The following is a 21,040-nucleotide window of genomic DNA, read 5'->3' on the forward strand; positions in this document are numbered from 1 at the left end:
GGTCGCTCTTTTTAACCAGGCGTGTAGCTGTGGTACACGTTTTCCTTTGTCTCCGGGAATCGCTTTCGTATCACCGCTGTTACGTTGCCCAGACGTTTCCGTTTGCGTCGCTTCAATTTCTTGCTTCGACTTTAGGTAACTTCTCTTTGGTTGCAAAGAGGCATTCAAAGAACGCCACAGTGGAAAAAAGGTTAAAAATAGAAGAAGTTTCTACTTAAAATTCAGGATGCTACACCGTTTGTTTGCTTTACACCGCATAGTTTGCTCCGCAAATTTTCCGTCGTTCGTGAAGATATTTTAAGGAAACTTTCTTCTCATCACGGAGAAAACTAAAAAGTGTTTTGATCGAACTTTCGATTCGGAATTTTCTACCGTTTGTTCTATACGCAGTGTCGAAAATTCTTCTTGTTTTCTAAGCGATTATAATACCATTTATGCCCAGAACTTCAGGGAATTTTTCTTCAAACACAGAGAACACCGACAGAGGAAGTGAAATAAAAAATGAAACAAGTTTCAATTTCATTTTCAATTGGAAACCTTTTAACGTCTCTACCGTATCGTTCGGGAAATTTTTCCTGCACTAAAATATCACATACCTAAAACTCTTTAAGTATGCACAGCACACGCAAAGCTTTACCTCCGTTTTTAACGATCACGCTTCCTTCTCGTACTTCGTACTTGAATACCAATTTTGGTAAATTATCGTAATATCCAATGCAGACTTTACCTATCATTAGGTATCTCTAAGAAAAAAAGGAGAGCACAACGCAGAACTATACTTAGCGACCAATTTTAGTTAGCTCTTAACGTTTTTCATGGCTTGGAGCAATCGATTCTTACTGAATAACCCCGTGGGTCAGGATGTCATGGTCATTGGCTCTGCAGGACGGAGATATCATCACGTACCTCGAAGCAAAGTGGTTCGTAATCGAGGAACACCTGTAAAGCAACGATATACGGCTAAGTTAATAGCCCGAGTAAATTTAATCATATCGATTCCTCAAGTTCCTCTTCCTTGTTCGCTTGCCACGCCGTTAAGAACATCCGATCGCGAGGTTCTTGGTAACGATTACGCGGATGGCACGTCTGTAAGTGTCACTTTTGCTTTTCTCAGTGCCTCTGAAAACTAGTTTGTCACGTTTCTTTCGAACGCACCGAAGCGTTCCACTAACTCGCCGATCTGGATTATTGCGATTGCTACTTCTTCCAGTTCTATCATTCCTTTCGAATCTTCTTCGCGCCACGTACAGCACCGTGCAAAAGTCTCGGACCACCTACGATAGCGACCTACAGATGGCAAATATTTTGTCATACTACTTAACCAGGAGGAAATACTTGTACGCGATGCTATGTATAGAAATGAATTTTTAGGTATTCCCGTCATAATGCCATTGGTTTGCGGTTTCTCTCGATTCATGATCTTCTTAGAAGTACTTGAATAAGTGACATAAATATGGAAATGAAATCGTAAAGTAGGGAATAAATTGATAAGATAAATATCGTAGGCCTGTGATTTAGAATTTGAAAGTTTCATATGAAATAAGACAAGACTTGCGAAATTTCACTTGTCTTATTATCAGTCATAGGATCTTTCTCATTTTATACAAGAATATTTATCGGTATTGCCAGCTTGTAAAGTTTCACCACTAGCATCGGTTTAATTGCGCAAAAAATTTCCTTCTGTCGAGAGAATAAAATAAGGGCACGCAAGGTATTATATCAACGTTTCTTAGTATATCGTCAATAATTTATTTCATTCATAAAAAGAGAAGTTTCCGTTTATTGGGTGGTCTTAAAGATTATTGTGTTGATCTACGGTTCGTACCAAGAATTACGAGCGTAATTATGAATATGATTCCTGGTATTGGTACTATTCCTGGACGGTCGATTCGTTCAAACGTAATAGATGAATACATTAAGTGGCAAATACGGTTCTTTAATTGCATTTTCACGGCGTAAAAACGAATCTACCGATGATCAGCTGGTTTCTAAATGTATGCGCCGAATTTGCATACAAATAGTAGGTTTCTGCAGGCCGAGCGTACCTGACGCACGACTAATTTCTAGCTGGCCGTTTGCTTAACTGTAAAACAGCGTCACGTCTGTTTACAAATTTGTGACGGCGGCGGTTACCCGAAAGCTCGTCGGCGAACCTGCAAGTGCAACGAAGTTCTAAGATTCCGTGTTCTCGTCTTGCATCACGCTAAGAAAGAATGTTGGAGGAAAGGAGTTATGGATATGATCACCGGTGTATGCAAAACGTGAACCGATTTTTACCGTTGCAGCGACGAGTCTTCTAACCGCTAATGAAATTACAAACGATTGCATGAAAAGAAAAAAAGAAAGAAAAAAAAGAAAGAAATGTGCAAGGGGAAACGAACGAACGCGTTACGTAAATTATATTAGCAGAGCAAATGTTGGAATATTGAAACGAGGATGTGGTTCTCTCTGTTCGGCAAATAAAGTATTCCTCCTTTGACGACGATACAGAGGAAAGACAGCAAACCTATATGCATCGACAAGAAAAGCAATAAGAAGCGTTTGCGTGGTTTCCTTAATTGCTGTTGTACATCTTAGGCTTAATTAACCAGCAAATAGCTTGGTTAAAATTAAACCTACGCATCGACAGAAAAAGAATGACGCATAGATATATAAGAAATTCATTCGGATAAAAATAAGGCTGAATAACAGCATTATGACTAAACATAATTTATGTAATTTCTACTTCCTCGACAATGGTCAGTCAGAGCATCATCGTTCGATGTTGCTGAAAAGGTAATAGGAATAGAAATAGCGCAGCAGAGCTTGCCGTAGGTACAGCTAACCCTTGTGTGTCTTCTATGTACCACTAATAAAATTTCAGCATCGCTCGGTTGCCGGAAGACGTTAACAGAAGCCTCAATCATCGTCATGGAGTGTCTCGAGTACGCGAAGCCTTCGAGCGTGCTTGTTTATGCCACGATTGATTGTTTAGGATAAGCAGCAGTGATGAATGTCCACGAGAAACGGCAAGAAGCTCTATCCGAGTCTGTGGCCCGGCACAATTTCCACTAATAATAATTCTCGCGAGTCGTCTAACACGTTCGCGATCGCAGACTAAGCAGAGGACTCGACCTTTCCACCTTTTAACGGTTACGATGCAATTATTCGAGCTTCGAGATGGCAGTGTCAAAAGGTCGCGGCGTAAATTACTTTTCGAGCTCTCTTCCGCGGTTCCGTTACGCGAACGCGTGTACTTACATACACATACGCGCACGGTGATTACGTAGATGATTTTATTATTTCATTGAGCGCCGGTGACTCTAATAACGAGAGTCATTACGCGACGTGATGTTTCCTTTCGCCGTGTTTCTCGCGTTGTGCTTCAGGAAACTCTGCCTTTTCCTTATGCTGACTTCTTGGCTGACCTTGCGGTTTCACCGACGTTCCTTATTTTTTCCGTCATCTGGATGGAATTTGAGAAAAACCCGGGAGAATTTAAAATTGCAAATTTCACGGAACAAATAAACAGAGATATATCGAAGGTTTTGCTCCGGGATTCTCTAGTTTCGTGGATGGTCTTCTGTAACTATGTGGCGAGTGTAGCCAATCGATGTGGTAACGCTATATAGGTGTATAAAACGAATCAAAGATGGCGATCGAGATTGCGTATATACATTTTAAGATTGCGAAAGATTCTATAGAATTTTCACGAACAAGCTGCACGTTTCTATGATTACATAATGTTTAGCGAATTTCGAAATTTGCGACACGTAAAGTTAGGTAAAGTGGATACATGAATCGGTTCTGGGAACCAACTGTCCCTAATTCTATGCTAAATGCTCATTCAGAGCTGCAGGAAACGAATCGATCGAAGATAGCTGGTGGATAATTCCCGTTTATCCGGTAATCTGTTTCCCGTTTCGACGAGGTGCGTCCTACAATGAAAAAATGGCCAGCGGCGCGAGAAACGTTAGAACGGTGAATTTTCGCAACGATCAATTTGTCCGGTTTAACAATCGGCAACACGTGTTAGACGGCGATCAGGAAAATTGCTGTAATTTTACCGTTTTGCAGTAGTCATCCAGGCGTGCGTACGCGCTTCGTCCAAACCGATAATAACGCAGCCGTTTTCTGCGCCAGTCGTACACCTTAAGTCGTCCATCGAGCCACGATACGAGTTATTATCCGCCAATTTCTGTTTCGTCCTCATCATTGTTCGCGTGTAATTCCTTTGAGTAATTTTAATTTGCGAGTCATTCTTGTCAAGTCGTTCGTCATTTGCACAAGGAACACGCACAAAACAGCACAGAGAACGTGAATAATAACCTTTCGATATTTCCTCTTCGCTTAAACATTTTCCCTATCTCGTTTCCCGGAATAACTTTCAATTGACTTATCGAGAAAGTTTCGTCGCGACATGAAAGAAAACGGTACGATATGAGAGTAAAAGTGGATAAGAGGAAAGATTTTATTTCAACCAGATCGAAAGAGCACTCTGGTATTACGCGATAATGAATCTCAGCGAGTGTGTTATGCGAGTAACCGGTGACACGTTCTCGTAGCGTGCGCCTTAAGTGGTCGCGACCGGAGAGTTCAATGCTTGCAACAGACAGTGCGCGCTCGGTAGCTACGAGTTCTATAGCAATCGCGCCGATTACAATCGTGTCACCAGTCTTTCCATATTTAGGAAAAACATCCGTTAAGTTATTCCACACCACGTGGAAATATCCTCGAGTAATTCTCTTACGAGGCAAGCGAACTAACGTTAATAAAAGATGCGTTACTTCGATCAAATCCTTGCACTCTGCAAATACATGCTATAAAGATGTTTAAACTTCCATGAATATCGAATCGATCATCCAATTTATCATACACATTTATCAGTCTTTTATGCGGTAGATTCCCACGGATCGAACAACCAGAACGTCTTACCGTTAGATAGAAGAGATACACGTTGGTGGGAAAAAAAAGCGCGACTCATGGGAGAAAATAGTTACGTTTAATAGGACGATAACATGATCGTCACGTAATGTCGAATAACTCGTTGATTAAAGCAAACGAAAGATTAGAGGTAGAATAATCGTTTTTACGATATAATCGAACCATCAACCATAACGTCTCCATCGTGGACAGAAAGTTTTATCGCGAGGATGCTTAAAACTGCTTACGACGTCGATAATTGGTATTTTACACCGCTTCGGTAATTAGCGTTCCTCGAGCTGGCTATCGTTAAACAACTTTCATGCCTGATAAGCTCGAGGGTTATGTGCTGGTGGGTTCTTTCATCACGGTTTGTCTCTCTCTCTCTCTATCTCTCTCTCTCTTTTTCTCTCGTACCGATCGACCGTTTGAAATGGCTTCGTTTGCACGTATTATTCAAGAAGCATTGTGGATCGTCTATAAGAAGCTTACGATGAATGATTTTGTTTCGACTGTATCCGTGGATCGACTTCGGAACACCAAGCTAGAAAATTACTGCTTATCTTTATTAATTGCAGTTTGATACAGATCTTACTATCCCGTGAAGAATCAGAGTGTGAAGTTCTCTTCTCTTCATGAATTAACATCGTATATGAACGTAGAGGATATATACTAGCGTTACTTCATACAATACCACCTTGGCCATCATCAAGCTAATATATAGGTAATAGGCACTTGTGATGGCAAAACAGTCACACGTAATTTATCGCCTATTGGAAATTTTTGAGGATCGTATCCTTCATTTGTCTGGTATTTACACGTGTACATATGTATGTACAATATACAATTAAATTATTGTAGTATCATACAAGATAGCATCGTTGGATAGTTACTATCCGTAAGTCATAGACCACACGTACTAAGTGTTTAGTGATTTATCTACGGATGAAACTGCTACTAAAACGTGAAAAACGGCTACCTAAGAAAATGTATCCTTCGAGAAACTAACTTCGTTACAAATCAGTCTCGTCTTTTTCCTTTTTTACGAGTGCGCAATAAAATAAATCGCATTTTTCATACGATAATTTAAACATTCGACTAACTTCGAGTCACATGCATGCAGTATATTCGATTCTCGAATCGAGGCCAGAGAGACGAGCCTTGGCTCTCATTCGCACGTCTTCGCGCAACACATACCATCTGGTTTTCCCTCGTTTTTCTCACGTCCTACGCTCTTCGTTCAGCCGCGTTCCTTTCAATCGCGACGCAACGCATTTATTCATCGATCTTCGGCGTCATCGCCTTGTACGTGCCAAAAATGGTACTCCGTTCGATGAACGTGACGCATTATCTTCTCGTTCACGTTTCACCAGGTCTATGATGTAATTTACGACTGGCTGTGAGATTTCTATCGAGCGATACGATAGGTATCGAGTTGTTTATACGAAGCTAGATCCAAAGGAAAGGCGGACCTCCGGGAAATGTAGTTAAAGTAATTGTTGGAGGCGGGTTGAACGCACCGAGGAGAATTTCGATCGCTCCGGGACGTCGACGCGCGGGTGTTGCACGCGGAACCGTACGCTTCGACTATCATCGCGGAGCTCGAAGGATGCTCGCGTTACGAGGACCTTTACTGTTAGGCACCGCTTTACGACGCCAGGCGTCTCTTTCAGTGGATCGTAACAACACGGGCCAGCGCGAAATCCGTGGAAAACGTAACGGTATTGACAACGCGCGTACGCTTCGCGGCTCGACGCTCCTCCTCCGAGTAACTTTATTTGTACCATTCCACCGAGCTGTGACGCGTAGATCGTTGTTTCGTTTCGAAGAGTACTCAGTTCCGTGCTCAATTTTCTGTTCCCATTCTGAAAGTTCGTGGAAAGGAAAAACACGATCCTTGCAATCGAATTGGGGCCAGTTGTAATATTTAACAAGTTGACTGTCACTGTAGTTATCGGTGAACGATGGTAATAAATATTTTAGAATGATTAAATTGACGTAAATCTTATCGACGAAAAAATATCCAATAACCAATTTCGAATGACGCGTACTTGGATGATGTTGCCAGATAAAAAATGCGTAAATAAAATATGATATTTTGCAAAAACATTAATAGCGCGGTATATTTTAATCTATTCTCTTTGTTGTTCTTCTCGAGTATCTATGATCGGAAATGGATGTTATAAAAATATAAATTAGTTTTTAAATACTTGATCTTAGCGTCCATTATAATTTTACCATCTTTCGCGTACGAGTACGTTTCACGCCTCTTACGAATAAAATATTCCGCAAAAGAAGATATCTGAAGAGATACAAAGCTTCTGATTGCAACGGTAATACGTTCAATTCTAAAAGTTGCGACTTAAAAGTAGTTGGATTCGTAATCGTCTGAGTTTTTACGCTTTTTAGCGTGAAAACGCAAGATGGTTCGTATCCTCCAGGCTCAAGGTTGCTGATGGTGATTTAATTCGCTGGAAATAACGGGGAGATAAACGTCTCATTAGCATTCGGCTGGTGACGCAAGCCATATGTTAAACAATGGCCGTGCGAGTTTCAGTTCGTGGCCGCTTTCCACGTTCCGGTGTTGGGCTTTCGTGGATAGCGAAAACAAAACCACGTCCCTCGACGATGCCTCGTCTTCAGCTGCTGGACGGAATTGTTCGTTACCTCTCTGCTACTTCCTGAGACCTCGCTCGCATACGAATGAGCAACGTTCCGTTGCGCCTCGTGGCGGATTCGACGGAAAAAAAAGAAAGAAACGATGATTGATCGGACGTTTCCTTTGTGTAAAGGCATAATTTTGCGGCGAGGTGTTGTAAAATACAGTCATCGAGTAAATTTAACAGCTAGAAAGGTCGTAAATGGACTGCAGGAAACTATATACATTAGATACAACGTAGGAAATTGAACTGGCAGAGATTTAGAAAGAAAGACTTTAATTTCGCATGATGGTTACTAGTGTATAGTTACATGTAAGTCGTACAGAAGCCCTAATGATCGACCTCGTACGCCGACAAGTACGAAAGAGTAAGGATGCTGTTAGATTATTATTTTTTAAATTCACTATCGGTTATACTGTCTTATTTTAATAAATAAACTCGTGGAAGTATGCCATATCCTTTTTGCAGACGTGGAATCGTGCATGAAGGTAACACAACATTAAGTTCATCATGCATCGAGGTAATGAAATTGAGAGACTTAGAAAAAGTGGAGTTAATCGGTTTGACTTCTGAGAAACTCGTATAAAATACAACGACCGTATACGTGTATTACATTTCTCACACGCGATTAACATTCATAAATACGTTAAAAAATGTTTAACGAGCGCAACTGAGAAATAGAAATTCTTATCTTCTCCTGGTGTTTTAATAAATTTATCTCTAAAGACGTTAATTACGAAGAATTCGAAGATACGATTTTTCGTTTCTAAATATCATAGTAATGCTACGAAAGCTAGGAAAATAATTAAAGGGAGCGACGAACAGGCTTCCAGCGGCATTTTGAGTTAATAACAAAAATTTTGGAATTGGTTCGATGACGAAGAACGGGCGATGAGAGCAGCACGCGTTACGCCAGTCTAGTTTGTACTCGAACCAACTCGAAGAACTTTCACTTCGCAACGGAATAATTCTGTCTCGCCTCGTTCGGCCGCTCTCTCGTTCTGAGCTCGCGGTGGGCGTATGTTTTAGGCCCGAATCACTTGCCGGCTTTTATACTTTGTTGATTCATGCCGGATGTTGCCACAGGCAAATACGATGGACGTCTGATCGTGTTCAGAATAGGAATTTCTTAACGCGCTGCAACCGAGTCTGATTCGTTTCGCACGCGGCATCGTCGACTGCTTCCTTCTCTTCTTAAAATAGCGATATCTTTATCGATACTCGTTTCGCTTGCAAACGCGACTCTTAATCGCGTCGTTTCTAGCCAAATATGGCATCGGTAGATGATATCTCGAAGGATAACATATAATGCAAGAGCAACCGACTACTAAAGTGTAAAAATTGTCTACTGAACAAATTAAAATGGAAGATAAACCACTGTACAGAGGTTTATCTTCTCATTTTCGACAAGGTACGATTTAATTAGAAAACGACGAACAAATTGATCTGCAACGATTTTAATCATCGTCGTAAATTATGATAGATGTCCTAAATTATGACAAAGAATATATACACATATACACACGATATTGTAATAAGTAAGCGAGTGTTTACTGTTTAGTCCATGATGTTTTTTAATTTGCACGCTTTGGAACGATACCATTACTTGCGAAAAGAAGCGACGGGCCTTCAAAAACGTATGATTACAAATCCATAAAATTTCTCTAAAAAGCGATGAACAGATGATCTCAAGCGTTCTGATAGCTCTGATGTTAATCGCGTTTGCCTCAACACATAAATCTATGCGGAATATGTTTTCGCTGAAATAACGAGCGAAATTTGATTATCGAATGCTAATGAAGCTGTGAGTCTGGTTTCCAGATTTAATTCAACGATGTTTAAGTTAATCGATTTGGACGCTCGTTCACGAAGAGGAAACATTAATGGTCGGGATGTAATCGATCATCGGTTACAAGGCGATCGGTTAAAGCCAGGCTGTTGACCTATGCTTCCTTCCTATTCGAGAATCGTTATGAAACGACGCTAATTAACGCACCAGTGGCTGCTGACATGGGGAGTGGAATTAATTCGTGACGAGATACACCGCAAATTATACGAATTACCGCAGTGATTATGTCGAATCCCGACAGAAGTCAGGTTCATTGCTTTCAGAACAATTATCAGAATCAAAAGTTGGCGAGAACGCAAAACCACTAAAATAGTCGCAAAATTTTAAGAAATTCGCCAGTATCGTCCATATGAAATTGCCATGATAATTCACGAAAGTATCTGAATAGCGCAAAAAATGTTTACAGATATCTTATCTACGATTCGTGTTCCGTTACAGCGTTAATGAACTCTCGAAACGTTTTGCATAACACGCACGATGTATTCGTAAAAAGTTTCTATAAACGTCGAAACATTTTCACGAGCGACTTTCTTACGCAGAATGGCGAAATTTCACTTAATTTGCAAAATTTATTATTCAACGATATGATGTTGGTTGAACTCAGTGACTAGAATTCTAGGCTGAACGTCTTTGTCCACGGGAACCGTTATTGCGTTTCGTAGCACACGAATTCGTGTCGGTGGATGACGACGACAAGCTTTCGACTTCGCTTGCATTTCTCCTTTTCTCGCGCGAATCGAATCGGTTTTGCAACAGATAGGTACGCGTGACCAAGGTGAGAGAGAAAGAGAGTCTCCCGTCGTGTCACTTTTTCCCATTAAATCGGTACAACGATTGATAAATATTTATTTTACCGCGTGTGCCTTAACGCGCTTTAGCCGGAGAAAAGGTGAATAGCGTAATAATTAAGGTTCTGTTTCAAGCTTGACGTCTCTCGCTAAATACCTAACTGTATCCTCCAGGCGTTCTTCGATGACTCAGATTTTAAGTCTCTTAGAAAAAGTCGATCTTTGGCAAACGCAATTCGCTAACAGCATTGCGAGGAAAATTGTGTTTTAAAGCGACAAGAAAATAATTTATAGTTTCATCGCGTACAAATTATACAGCAGTTGCAATTCATTAATTAACGTAATGCTATATATAATAATGTAATAATAGCTTAACCCTGTGTATATGATGAACGCTTATTAAAACGAATACTTTTATAATGATCCGTAATCACCTAAGAGGAGAAATTTCCTTCTGACACGCGCTATCTCGTACGCGTGGGACGATCCTCATCCACACGCAGTAAAAAGAAGAAAACTAGTACGAGTTGTCGGAACTACAGACATATTGTGTCATATCTAAACGCTTTCACGACACTGCAGGAACCACGCAGCTTCCATAAAACGTAAACGAATCGTGGGCGATTCGATGAAGAAAAAATTTACCACATCGCAAGGATTAAATTATTAAGCCGGTTCGTTATCCTTGATGGCGCCGCTTGTTCATAATTACGTCGTTCGATTAAGCCACTGAGTCTATAGGCACGTTCGAGTGTCGAAATTAACATAAATATGGAGGGAAATCGTAAACGACGTGGGCTGGAGATTTTAGAATTTTCGAAATCTTTTAACCAGCATTTCATCGTATCGTTGATAATTAGATTGTGGATTTTTATTCATTTCGCGCGTGATCTAAAGATGAAAAATTGCATGGAGTGCGCGTAATATACGAAGATAAGGAGCTGATTATAGTTTCCTATAGATAAGATAAATTTCTCTAACGAAATCCTCTTTCTCTAGTTACGGTCGTAAAAATATAAATTTCTCACAGAAATTCGTAGCTTAGTAATGATGACTATAGACAAAAATCAGAACCACTAAAAAATAATAGAGGCTAGGAAAAAATAAAAAAAAATAAATAACGATAATGAGAAAATATAACAGAAATGGCAAGAAATGGAGTTATTTAAGGACCATTAAGAGATAACTGAAAGGAGGTCATGAAAAAGGACATCGACGAATTCTTCGCATTGACCCGTTCTTTTTTTTTGCAAAAGGTGTCGCAATGCAAGCGCGTGGGAGTTTTGCGATATTTGCACGGGAGATACAAACATGTCGAGGCACGCGTGTCACTGTGGCTGGCGTGTATGCGTCGCCGACTAATTGATAGGTTTTGTCACCGTTTCCTTCTGTCTGCCTACCGGATGATATCATTGACATGGTAACACATTTCACGCCGATACCCTTACTGAGCGTCGCGACAAAATGGCATGACTTTATTTGCATAAAGTGAACGCGCGTGAGAGTGCAACACGTAGAATTTCCCTTTGTTTTGTCTCGTTCTCCACAAGAGAAATTACAAAGCTATTTAGAAAAGCGGATCGTAAAATGAAATGTGGTTCGGCAATGCTAAATTGGATAAATTGCTCTGAAAATTGTAGTTTTAATATTTTATTATTAGCTACGTTTGTATTGATAATTATAATGCCTTCTAAGCAATTATTTTCCCACTTTTATATGTACGAAGTAATGGAATATTTTATAATAACTCAGTTATTCGACTAGAAACGCTATAGGTTCCTTTTATAAAAAATTCCTCGATTATTCTCTATCAAAAATCCGAAATTAGAGAGTATCGAAACTTTCGCGATGTAGCTGAATATCAATCTCCCAAAGTCCATGCTATTTGATTCCAAAAAGATCTCCTCGTTCTACTAATTGAATTTCAACGATGTAACATTATCTCATTCGTTAGCGTTACCCAATTAAATTATACGATAAATGCTGAATTTCAAGCAGCGTATGGTATCATTTTGTTACATCACACTTTTTTCAAATCGCTTCCGTGAATGTTTCGCGCGGAATTGCGGAAATGGCGCGATATCGACACATCTGAAATTCGTAGCGAGGAGGGTGGTTAATTTCCACGATGAGAATTTAAAGTCAACCGATAGGTAATCCACTAGGTCTGCCAGCTGTCTAGTCGTTTGACGTTGTGGAGTTAGGGGTACAGGAAGGCATCGGTACAAGCAGAAGGGACAGGCCACAGGTGTATCGTACTCGCACGTTCTCCTTTGTTACGTTCTTCCGAGTCTTCCTTTTCTGGATCTCGTGCTCCCATTCTCATCACGATACTCGTTAACAAGCTCTTAATAAATATCAACGTTCATTGAGACTCTATTTGCGAAATTGAGAAATTGATGAAAGATACGATTGTTCAATTTCGACTCTAAAAGACTCAATTTTTGTGCAGTCTACCCAATCCCGCTGTACTACCCACGTGATTAAACTCTCGTTACTCACGAATGAAGTTAATATATGCAGACGAAGAGTACATTCGTATTGCAACATGAATTGTTTTGAGATACGACCAACAAAGGCCGTAAGAATTCTAAGGTATGCACGAATTCAAACATACGGCAAGGCTAAAAATAGGCATGATTCTCGGATTCTTCAGGCTTTTTCATGCTACGTCCCTAGTCCATTCGCAGCGAATCTTTATCAAGATCAGGACTAAATCGTCGAAGAAAAACTCGTAGGACGAGAAATCAAAAGCGCATCTTGCTATTTCTATTCCATCCTTCTTCGCCCTTCGTTCCGCCTCCTTTTCGCCGGTTTCTTCGATCTCGCTCTCTCTTTCCCTTTCTCCCTCGAACGTTTTCCCTGACGATCTTCCTCTTTTTTCCTAGCGTCCTTACCGCCGGTTCCCTCCTACTGTTCGTTTTTCCTAGCCATCTTTCTACGTTCCTCCTGCTCCTTCCCCTAATTGTCCTTCTCTTTTTCCTCGCGTCGACGTTCCACCGTGCTGCTCTCGCGCGTCCTCGATCGTTCCTCTCTTCGCGGCGAATCCTCCTCCCTGCACGTACAGTCGTTAACATTTCGCCGCGCGGTTAATCGCCAGCCCTGACTTATTGTGCGACGTGCCAGGTTCTGAGCTCGCGTACGATGCGTCCGTTCTGGGCTCGCCGCGTTCACCATAAGCCGCATAGCACGTAAAGGACGCCTTCCGCGAATCGCGTGCACCGGCGTCCCCTGAAAACTCCGCTTCCGGTGCCGTTGCATCGCCATGAAATCTTTATAGGTGCTTCGAGAACGACGAACGTCTTGGAATTTCTCAAATGTTTCTCGAATACTCGAGAACGCAGATGTTGACAAATACTATACGTAACTCTAATAGTAGTACTTGAACGTTTATAGAAACTTTTTACGGATATTATTACGCGCGTCAGTCGAAACGTTTTGAAGTTTCGTTAGAATTGTAACGAGACACGATTATTATACGATATAATACGATTATATCGATGCAATTTGCAACACCGAGGATGTACATAGAATATACAAGATATTCTTGTAAATATTTCAAACATCATCAATATAATGGCGATAGTCGTGTCTCGTTACGGTACTCATGCAAAAAGTTTCCTATAACGTACGTAACATATTTCTAAAAATGTTCTATAAGCGTTCGAGTACCTCTGCCTTTTATTGGAAGCATGTTTTTGTCGTTTTCAATGCTACCGATGGGGTTTTTAATGCTTGAATTTCATCCGTCACGGATTTAAGGATGCTGCATTGAAGCTTGAAAGCGAGTTAAAGTTCCTTGCATGCCTATAATTAGGTACGGAGCAAAACCTGACGATCTTTAGTCACGAAGAAAACCAATTAACCTACAATCATCTGCTCTATCTGCGCATTGTGTTCCCAACGTGTGTACCGGCCAAGTTTCTTTCATTTAAAAATCTTCTCACACTACCTTTCTTTTTACCATAATTTATGTTGAATTTTAAAAACTACGAGGGAATAAAATATTCTTTCACTAATTTCCTTTAACCTGATATCCTGCTGTTGCATAACAGGTTGCTGCTAACTATCCTTGCACCTAGCGGCCCAGAAACGGGCTTCTTAAATTTCAAAACACCACGTAACCAGGAAATTAGGTTTTTAGGGCCAGGGCTAACGTAAGTCGATATAGTTAGGTTCGGGTTTATTCGTGAGGGGGTCGCGAATGCCGATATACGGCTGGAACAGGTGTTCTCGTGTCGGTTCCCTCGGTAAATAGCATCGACTAGTTTCTTCATGTTGCACGTCGAGCCTGCATTTTTCGTTTGTTCATCGTCAGAAACTTAATATTTCTGTTCGTTGAGTTTTTGCTCCTTCGTTATGCATCAGCGATCTTAATAATAATGTTTCGTTGTTGCGCGAAGGATTGTTTTTCGAGTGAAACTGACGTTGGAACACGATGTCGTAAGATCAACAATTGGACAAACGTAACTCAGGAAATCGTTAAAAAAGTACAAAAGGGTTGTGCCTGTTTGACCACGAGTCATCGTGAGAACGAATCCTATTGCGGTTCATCTTATGAGAAATGATAGAATTCTGCGGGATATAATTTTTCATAAAAATTTTGTTAGGTGGAAATTAATGTGTTGACAGATGTGAATTAATTGGTTTCCGTTTCAGCCAAGATGAAACATCTTTGGCCGTTGGTGGCGTGGATACTTCTATTCCTATGTCCAGTAAGTAGAAGCGATTTTATTTCGTTGAGAGTATTTCTAATTAAGAGCATTATTTTCCTTGGAATTTTAATTAATCTGTTATTTTCTTATCTTTAATGGTTACACGTGCGAGCGTTTAACACGTTCTACATTGTTTTTGCGCGATTGTGTGTATCAGCGGCGGCGCATGAAAGAAAGTGTGTAGATTAAGATTTTTGAAGCGTAAAATACGCATAAAATTCATAGATGCAACTAGAAAAGTGATTTCAAATGTTCGACCGTACACGAGGTAATATTCTAAACAGCATCTGTAACATCTTCTAGGCCGAATCTCTGAGAGGACTCGGCCACGGACTAAGGAGAGAAGTGTTCTTCCTGAACCTCGAAGACGGCTACTTTGGCTGTCAGGTAAACGAGTCGACGGACATCCTACAGCTACTGGAACTCTCCAAACTGTGCGACAACAACGTCGATTGTTACCAAGGGACGGACGAGCAACGCGAGAGATTAAAATGCACAGGTAACGTGTTATACAGTATCTTTGCTACATCCAAGGAAAACAACGCGGAAAAATAGTTGTCCGACCAGATCTTAACAGGAAAAGAAAGGCTTTACCTGTTCCACGACGCGATCGCGCTACCGTTACAATCTTCGCTGTTCCTTTACGTCATTCTGTTGTTCTCGGCACCGATTACGCCAGCAAAGCGATCCTCGCGTGAAACCGCAAACATACTTACGCCTCGCGCGTAACGCAGCCTCGTCATAGCAATTACGAGGAGTCGCGAACTTGTCATCACGTTTCTACTCCATCGAGTCTGTCTTCCGCCGTCGATTAATCGGCGACATTCATTTTTATTATTGTTATTCCGCTGGTGTTTGCACGCGCGTTAAACGCAGGCGTTTTGCCTCGACGATCACGAACGGATGGATGATGAACGCGTTACGTAAGGGAAACGAATTACTCATAGTAATCGACATGATTTTTACCCGATGCTGTTTTCTCATAGGATGACTAAGGGATTGTATACCCACGATGAATCGGTAATTGATTTACACCTTTCTGTTTGAGATAGACGATTGTACCAAGGAGGACGGCACCAGGTGTCTGAATGGCGTCTGCTTGGACTCGGTGTGCCATTGCAACGACGGTTTTGGTGGTTGCAATTGCCAGGTTCCAGGTAAAAACTCTTGAAACTAATCTCTTACTCGTAAATAATCTAATCAAGTAATTCCTCTAACTTCTCAGAAGGCTCAAGTCGTTTGGTCAAATTTTAGAAACGTTATTCTGTATTAAAGTACGTCGGGAAATTAGAAATTAAATGATAGAATAGCTCTCGAAGAACAACTTATTAATTAGAAAATTTTGAAATTGCCGAAAGCTACTGAGTATTTGGAAAGTAAATAAATCGGTCGATTTGAATAAATGAGAAAAATACCGAAGTATCTACTTTCGATAATTTGCCATGTTACCACTAGACAGTTGAAATTTAAAGCGTACCTTTACTAAGTTTGTCAATACGTAGTGGTCATATTTTATGGAAATGTAAACACATGTTACAGACGAGAACGAGTGCAAATACCGTCCCTGTGATATATTCGCGCATTGCACGAATACTCTTGGTAGTTTCCAATGTTCCTGTTTCCCTGGCTATCAAGGCGATGGTTTCCACTGCGAAGGTACGTACGCGTGTCTGATCATTCTCTCTCGCACTCTATCATTCTGCTCCATTGATTTCTTACGTTATACGAGATCGTTTTATTTTCGCTTGGACGCGTGTCTACAGATATCAACGAGTGTGATAACCCGGTACTTGCTGCGAGATGCGTGGAAAACGCCGAATGTTGCAATCTCCCGTCGCATTTCCTATGCAAATGCAAACCTGGCTACATCGGCGACGGCGAGGTGCATTGCGAGGATGTGAACGAGTGCGCGATATCTGGTGCGTGTGGTGATAATACGGTCTGCAACAATATTCCGGGGAACTACACTTGTGCCTGTCAACCTGGGTTCACGGGAGACCCCTACGAAACTGTAAGTATTTATATATGTATACACAGGGTGTCCCAATTCTTTCCGCCTATACGTTGTCAGTATATTCTATGGGATAAAAAAAAAAAAAAAAAAGAAAGAGAAGAATCAGAAAGAAATGTCATACGAGCGTATGCCATTGGGAACATCGTTAAAAAGATACAATGGGAAAAAGAAACGATAAAGGAAATGAACAGCAACGAACATTTACTATGAAACAAGGTATGGATAGATCAGGAATATCTACGTCCAGTAGTAGTCAGAAGGTATCGTAATACTTCGATGACTATTGGTATATAGGAAGTATGTAGGAATACGAATTAATAATAAAAAATATAGACAAGCCTGTAGGTAAAACGATATTGTACAAATCTCACTGTGTAAGGCGTATACTTTCTTTTGACTCTCACACTGTACATGTATACGAAAAGTTTTTTGGAGGAAATAAAGATAAAATCATTGGGTGTTTGCATATGGTACAAGAGAATATTAATTTTGTGTAGTGTATCGATATCAACGAATGCGATTACGCGGGTGCTTGCGGAAGGGGTGCCTTGTGCGTCAATCTTCCGGGCGCCCACAAATGCGAATGTCCCGAGGGATATAACGGCGATCCTGAAGAAGAATGCGTGGACGTCGACGAATGTCTGCGCAGTCCTTGCGGTCGTTCAGCTGAGTGCACAAACGTACATGGCAGTTTCCGCTGCTCTTGCCCGGAAGGAATGAGTGGCGATCCTTGGGTAGGCTGTCACGGTGGGTAACTCGATTTCTAATTATCCGAAACATTTTCTTACTAACTTACGAGCCCAACTGAATTTCTATCGAATACCTCAATATTATTACGTATATATTAGTTTGTAAATTACATAGATTAGCTTATAAATCCTGATAATGGTAAGATAATGGTCGGAAAACAACGAAGAAGATCGATGCATTAAATATATTAATTAAATATATTAATTTAAATAACAATCTGAACTTCTTAATTATTCGAGATTCGAGAAAGACAAAGATAAATTGCAAAATATTATATACTCGCCTATTCGTTGATCCGCGGAGACGTACGAGCCTCGTTAATAGCGTTATTTTCGATAATATTAACAAAAGAAGATTCTTAACATAGATTTATTAGATAACACGATTAATAAACCATAAACAGATTAATTGAAACACGTAGTAAATAAATATTGACTAACCATCGCTAATAGATATAAACGAATGCGAGGAGGGTACACCGTGCGGCTCGGATGCTGAGTGCGTGAACACAGAGGGTAGTTTCGAGTGCAGATGTCAGACAGGCTATCAAATGGATGAAACGCATGGTTGCATCGATGTGAACGAGTGCAGCCGGTTGGATGCATGCGCGGAGAACGCAAGATGCATCAACGTACCAGGATCGTATAAGTGCATCTGCCCCCAAGGCTTCATCGGTCAAGGACTAACATTATGCGAAAGTCAGTCATCACCTAACTCATCTTATTACAATATTAAAAAAGAGGAAAAGTAACATTTTAGTCTCATTCTGTCACTGGCAATCCCCAGATATAATTTTTAATCGCCCAATCCCACAGTAACAAAATGATAAAATTAATGCTCAGCGCCTGATTAACCGTGTTGATTAACAGACGTGAACGAATGCGAGAGAAATCCTTGCGGCGAAAACGCTGAATGCAGCGACACGATCGGCAGTTTCGTATGCAGTTGCAAGGCGGACTACACTGGGGATCCGTTTAAGGGATGCAGCGGTTAGCAACTGAGATTATAGTTTTTCCATGAATTAATTACACTAATTGCTTGTTAAATTTGAGATTTTAAAACGGTACAAGGCAACAAGATATTATTATATTTTCTTCAGCGTTAATTCTTCTCTTCTATCCGTTGAACTTCGATATTGTTTCTCTGTTTCTCAGATATCGACGAATGCACAGCATTAGAGAACCCTTGTGGAAGGTATGCGATTTGCAAGAACACGGATCCTGGTTACAATTGCGTCTGTCCTCCGGGATATAGTGCCAATCCCAATCCGACAGTCGCTTGTGAACAGGTAATTACGTTAATTTTTTGTCACTTTACTATGTCTTTTTTAGCAAATTTTTCTGAGATTGGAAAATGTTCATTATTTTTAACCATTTTTTTTTACTAAAATTTCATGGCATCACGTAATCTTTATTATACTTAACTACTTTACCATTTTTGTTTCTCTCTCTATTCATCAACTGTGAAATTACAAAATGTTCAGACCGACGTGACAACACTTTGCAAATCAAACTTCGACTGCGTGAACAACGCCGAGTGTATCGAAGATCAGTGCTTCTGCAAGGACGGGTTCAAAGCCATTGGAGCCGAATGTGTGGACGTTGACGAATGTCTTTCGAACCCTTGTGGACCTGCATCGATTTGCAGCAACACTAGGGGCAGTTATCACTGCGAATGCGAGTCTGGCTTCGTTGGAACTCCGCCACACATACCTTGTAAAGGTAAATAAGTTTCGAATAATCGTGATGAAAGAATAATGTTAATTACAGACAGACATCTATAAATATGATTTTATAGCACCGTGTGACGAAGTAACTTGTGGAGATCATGCGTACTGCAAGGCAGATGGCCACGAAGCTTATTGTATCTGCGAGGATGGCTGGACTTTTAATCCGAATGACATTGCAGCTGGATGCGTTGGTAAGTGCTTTGAAATGTTGTTAAAAATGATTAATATTTCAGCATTTTGATGGATAATCAATAATACTTGAATTCTCTTTAAATTAGATATAAACGAATGTGACGCGATAAATGGTCCTTCGGGACGTTGCGGTAAAAATGCCATCTGTACCAATACTCTGGGTGGATTTAGTTGCCAGTGCAAACCTGGATTTTCTGGAAACGCCTTCAAACAATGCATGGGTATACTATAAAATTCGATACTTTCGAAAATTCGAGAACAGACAATAAAAATTTACTATGTCATTATCCTATATTATTAAAATGTCTGTATTAGCACTGATGTTTTATTGTCGATTTAAAATAGACGTAGACGAATGTGGCAGACCAGATGCTTGTGGCCACGGGGCTACATGCACCAACACCGAGGGATCTTATTCCTGCACCTGTCCAGAAGGGACCATTCCAGATCCCGACCCTTACATCAAGTGTGTGGGCATAGTTACCTGCGAAGTCGATGGTGATTGCCCCGGAAACGCCATTTGTGATCCACAGAAACGTTGTCTGTGCCCAGAACCCAATGTTGGAAACGACTGTAGACGTGAGTGAATTTTCTAGTCGAAACATCGAATCGTTATAGAATTTTTCTCTCAATTTAAGTTTAAAACTAATATTCTAGTTATGAAACCAGTCCTGACATCAGGAAACTGTATAGAATATTTTACGCTATTTTATTTTACGGAATCTTTTTCTACAGTTTTCACAAAGAATTCTAATATTTTTTGAATAACATTTTTCATAAAATCAGACCCGTGCGAAGACTTATCTTGCGGACCAAACGCCCACTGTATGCTGTCAAACGACGTGGCCACGTGTTTGTGTCGCAGTGGTTACACAGGAAAGCCAGGAGTGAAGGGCGGTTGCAGAGACATTGACGAATGCGCCATTAATCCGTGTCCTCAAGGAGCGATCTGTAATAACGAGCCAGGATCATTTTCCTGTCAATGTCCCAGTGGCACCACAGGTGATCCTTACAGTGGTGGTTGTCAAGAATCGAAGGCTCCTCATGTATGCGGACCAAGTACTCCGTGTCCTGCTGGAGAACAGTGCATCAAGGATGAATTCGTGGGGAGCAGCGTTTGTATTTGTCAGAGAGGATATACTAGGGATCATGAATCTGGTAAATGTAGAGACATTAACGAATGTATGGAACTCAGAGATAAACCTGCCTGCGGTGTTAACGCCATTTGTAAGAATTTACCTGGGAGCTACGAGTGCCAGTGTCCGCCTGGATTTAATGGAAATCCGTTCTCCCTTTGCGAAGGTAACGTACTTTTGTTTTTAACATTTGCAAGATTTATTAACACTAGAAAGATCGGTTTACAATGTGTACTTAAATACACTGCAGATCGCATATGTATTTCAAATCGTCACGATTCGAAATGATTCAATCCTGCGTTAGA

At 40.6% G+C, this 21,040-nt stretch overlaps 1 protein-coding gene across 1 annotated transcript in view; it reads left to right on the forward strand.

Annotated features, from left to right (window-relative positions):
- LOC117235539 overlaps window positions 1-21,040 on the forward strand; it is a 115,134-nt gene that overhangs the window by 8,799 nt on the left and 85,295 nt on the right. Inside the window, 14 exon segments of the mRNA XM_033497671.1 lie at window positions 14,859-14,914; window positions 15,218-15,413; window positions 15,967-16,071; window positions 16,454-16,570; window positions 16,678-16,925; window positions 17,426-17,675; window positions 18,131-18,376; window positions 18,548-18,667; window positions 18,833-18,966; window positions 19,162-19,399; window positions 19,476-19,598; window positions 19,686-19,820; window positions 19,945-20,178; window positions 20,386-20,901. Coding sequence (XP_033353562.1) covers window positions 14,859-14,914; window positions 15,218-15,413; window positions 15,967-16,071; window positions 16,454-16,570; window positions 16,678-16,925; window positions 17,426-17,675; window positions 18,131-18,376; window positions 18,548-18,667; window positions 18,833-18,966; window positions 19,162-19,399; window positions 19,476-19,598; window positions 19,686-19,820; window positions 19,945-20,178; window positions 20,386-20,901 — 2,718 coding nt within the window.

The sequence above is a fragment of the Bombus vosnesenskii genome, unplaced genomic scaffold (assembly GCF_011952255.1).
Source record: "Bombus vosnesenskii isolate JDL3184/JDL3185 unplaced genomic scaffold, Bvos_JDL3184-5_v1.1 scf7180000013316, whole genome shotgun sequence".
In the NCBI taxonomy this organism is placed as follows: Eukaryota; Metazoa; Arthropoda; class Insecta; order Hymenoptera; family Apidae; genus Bombus; species Bombus vosnesenskii.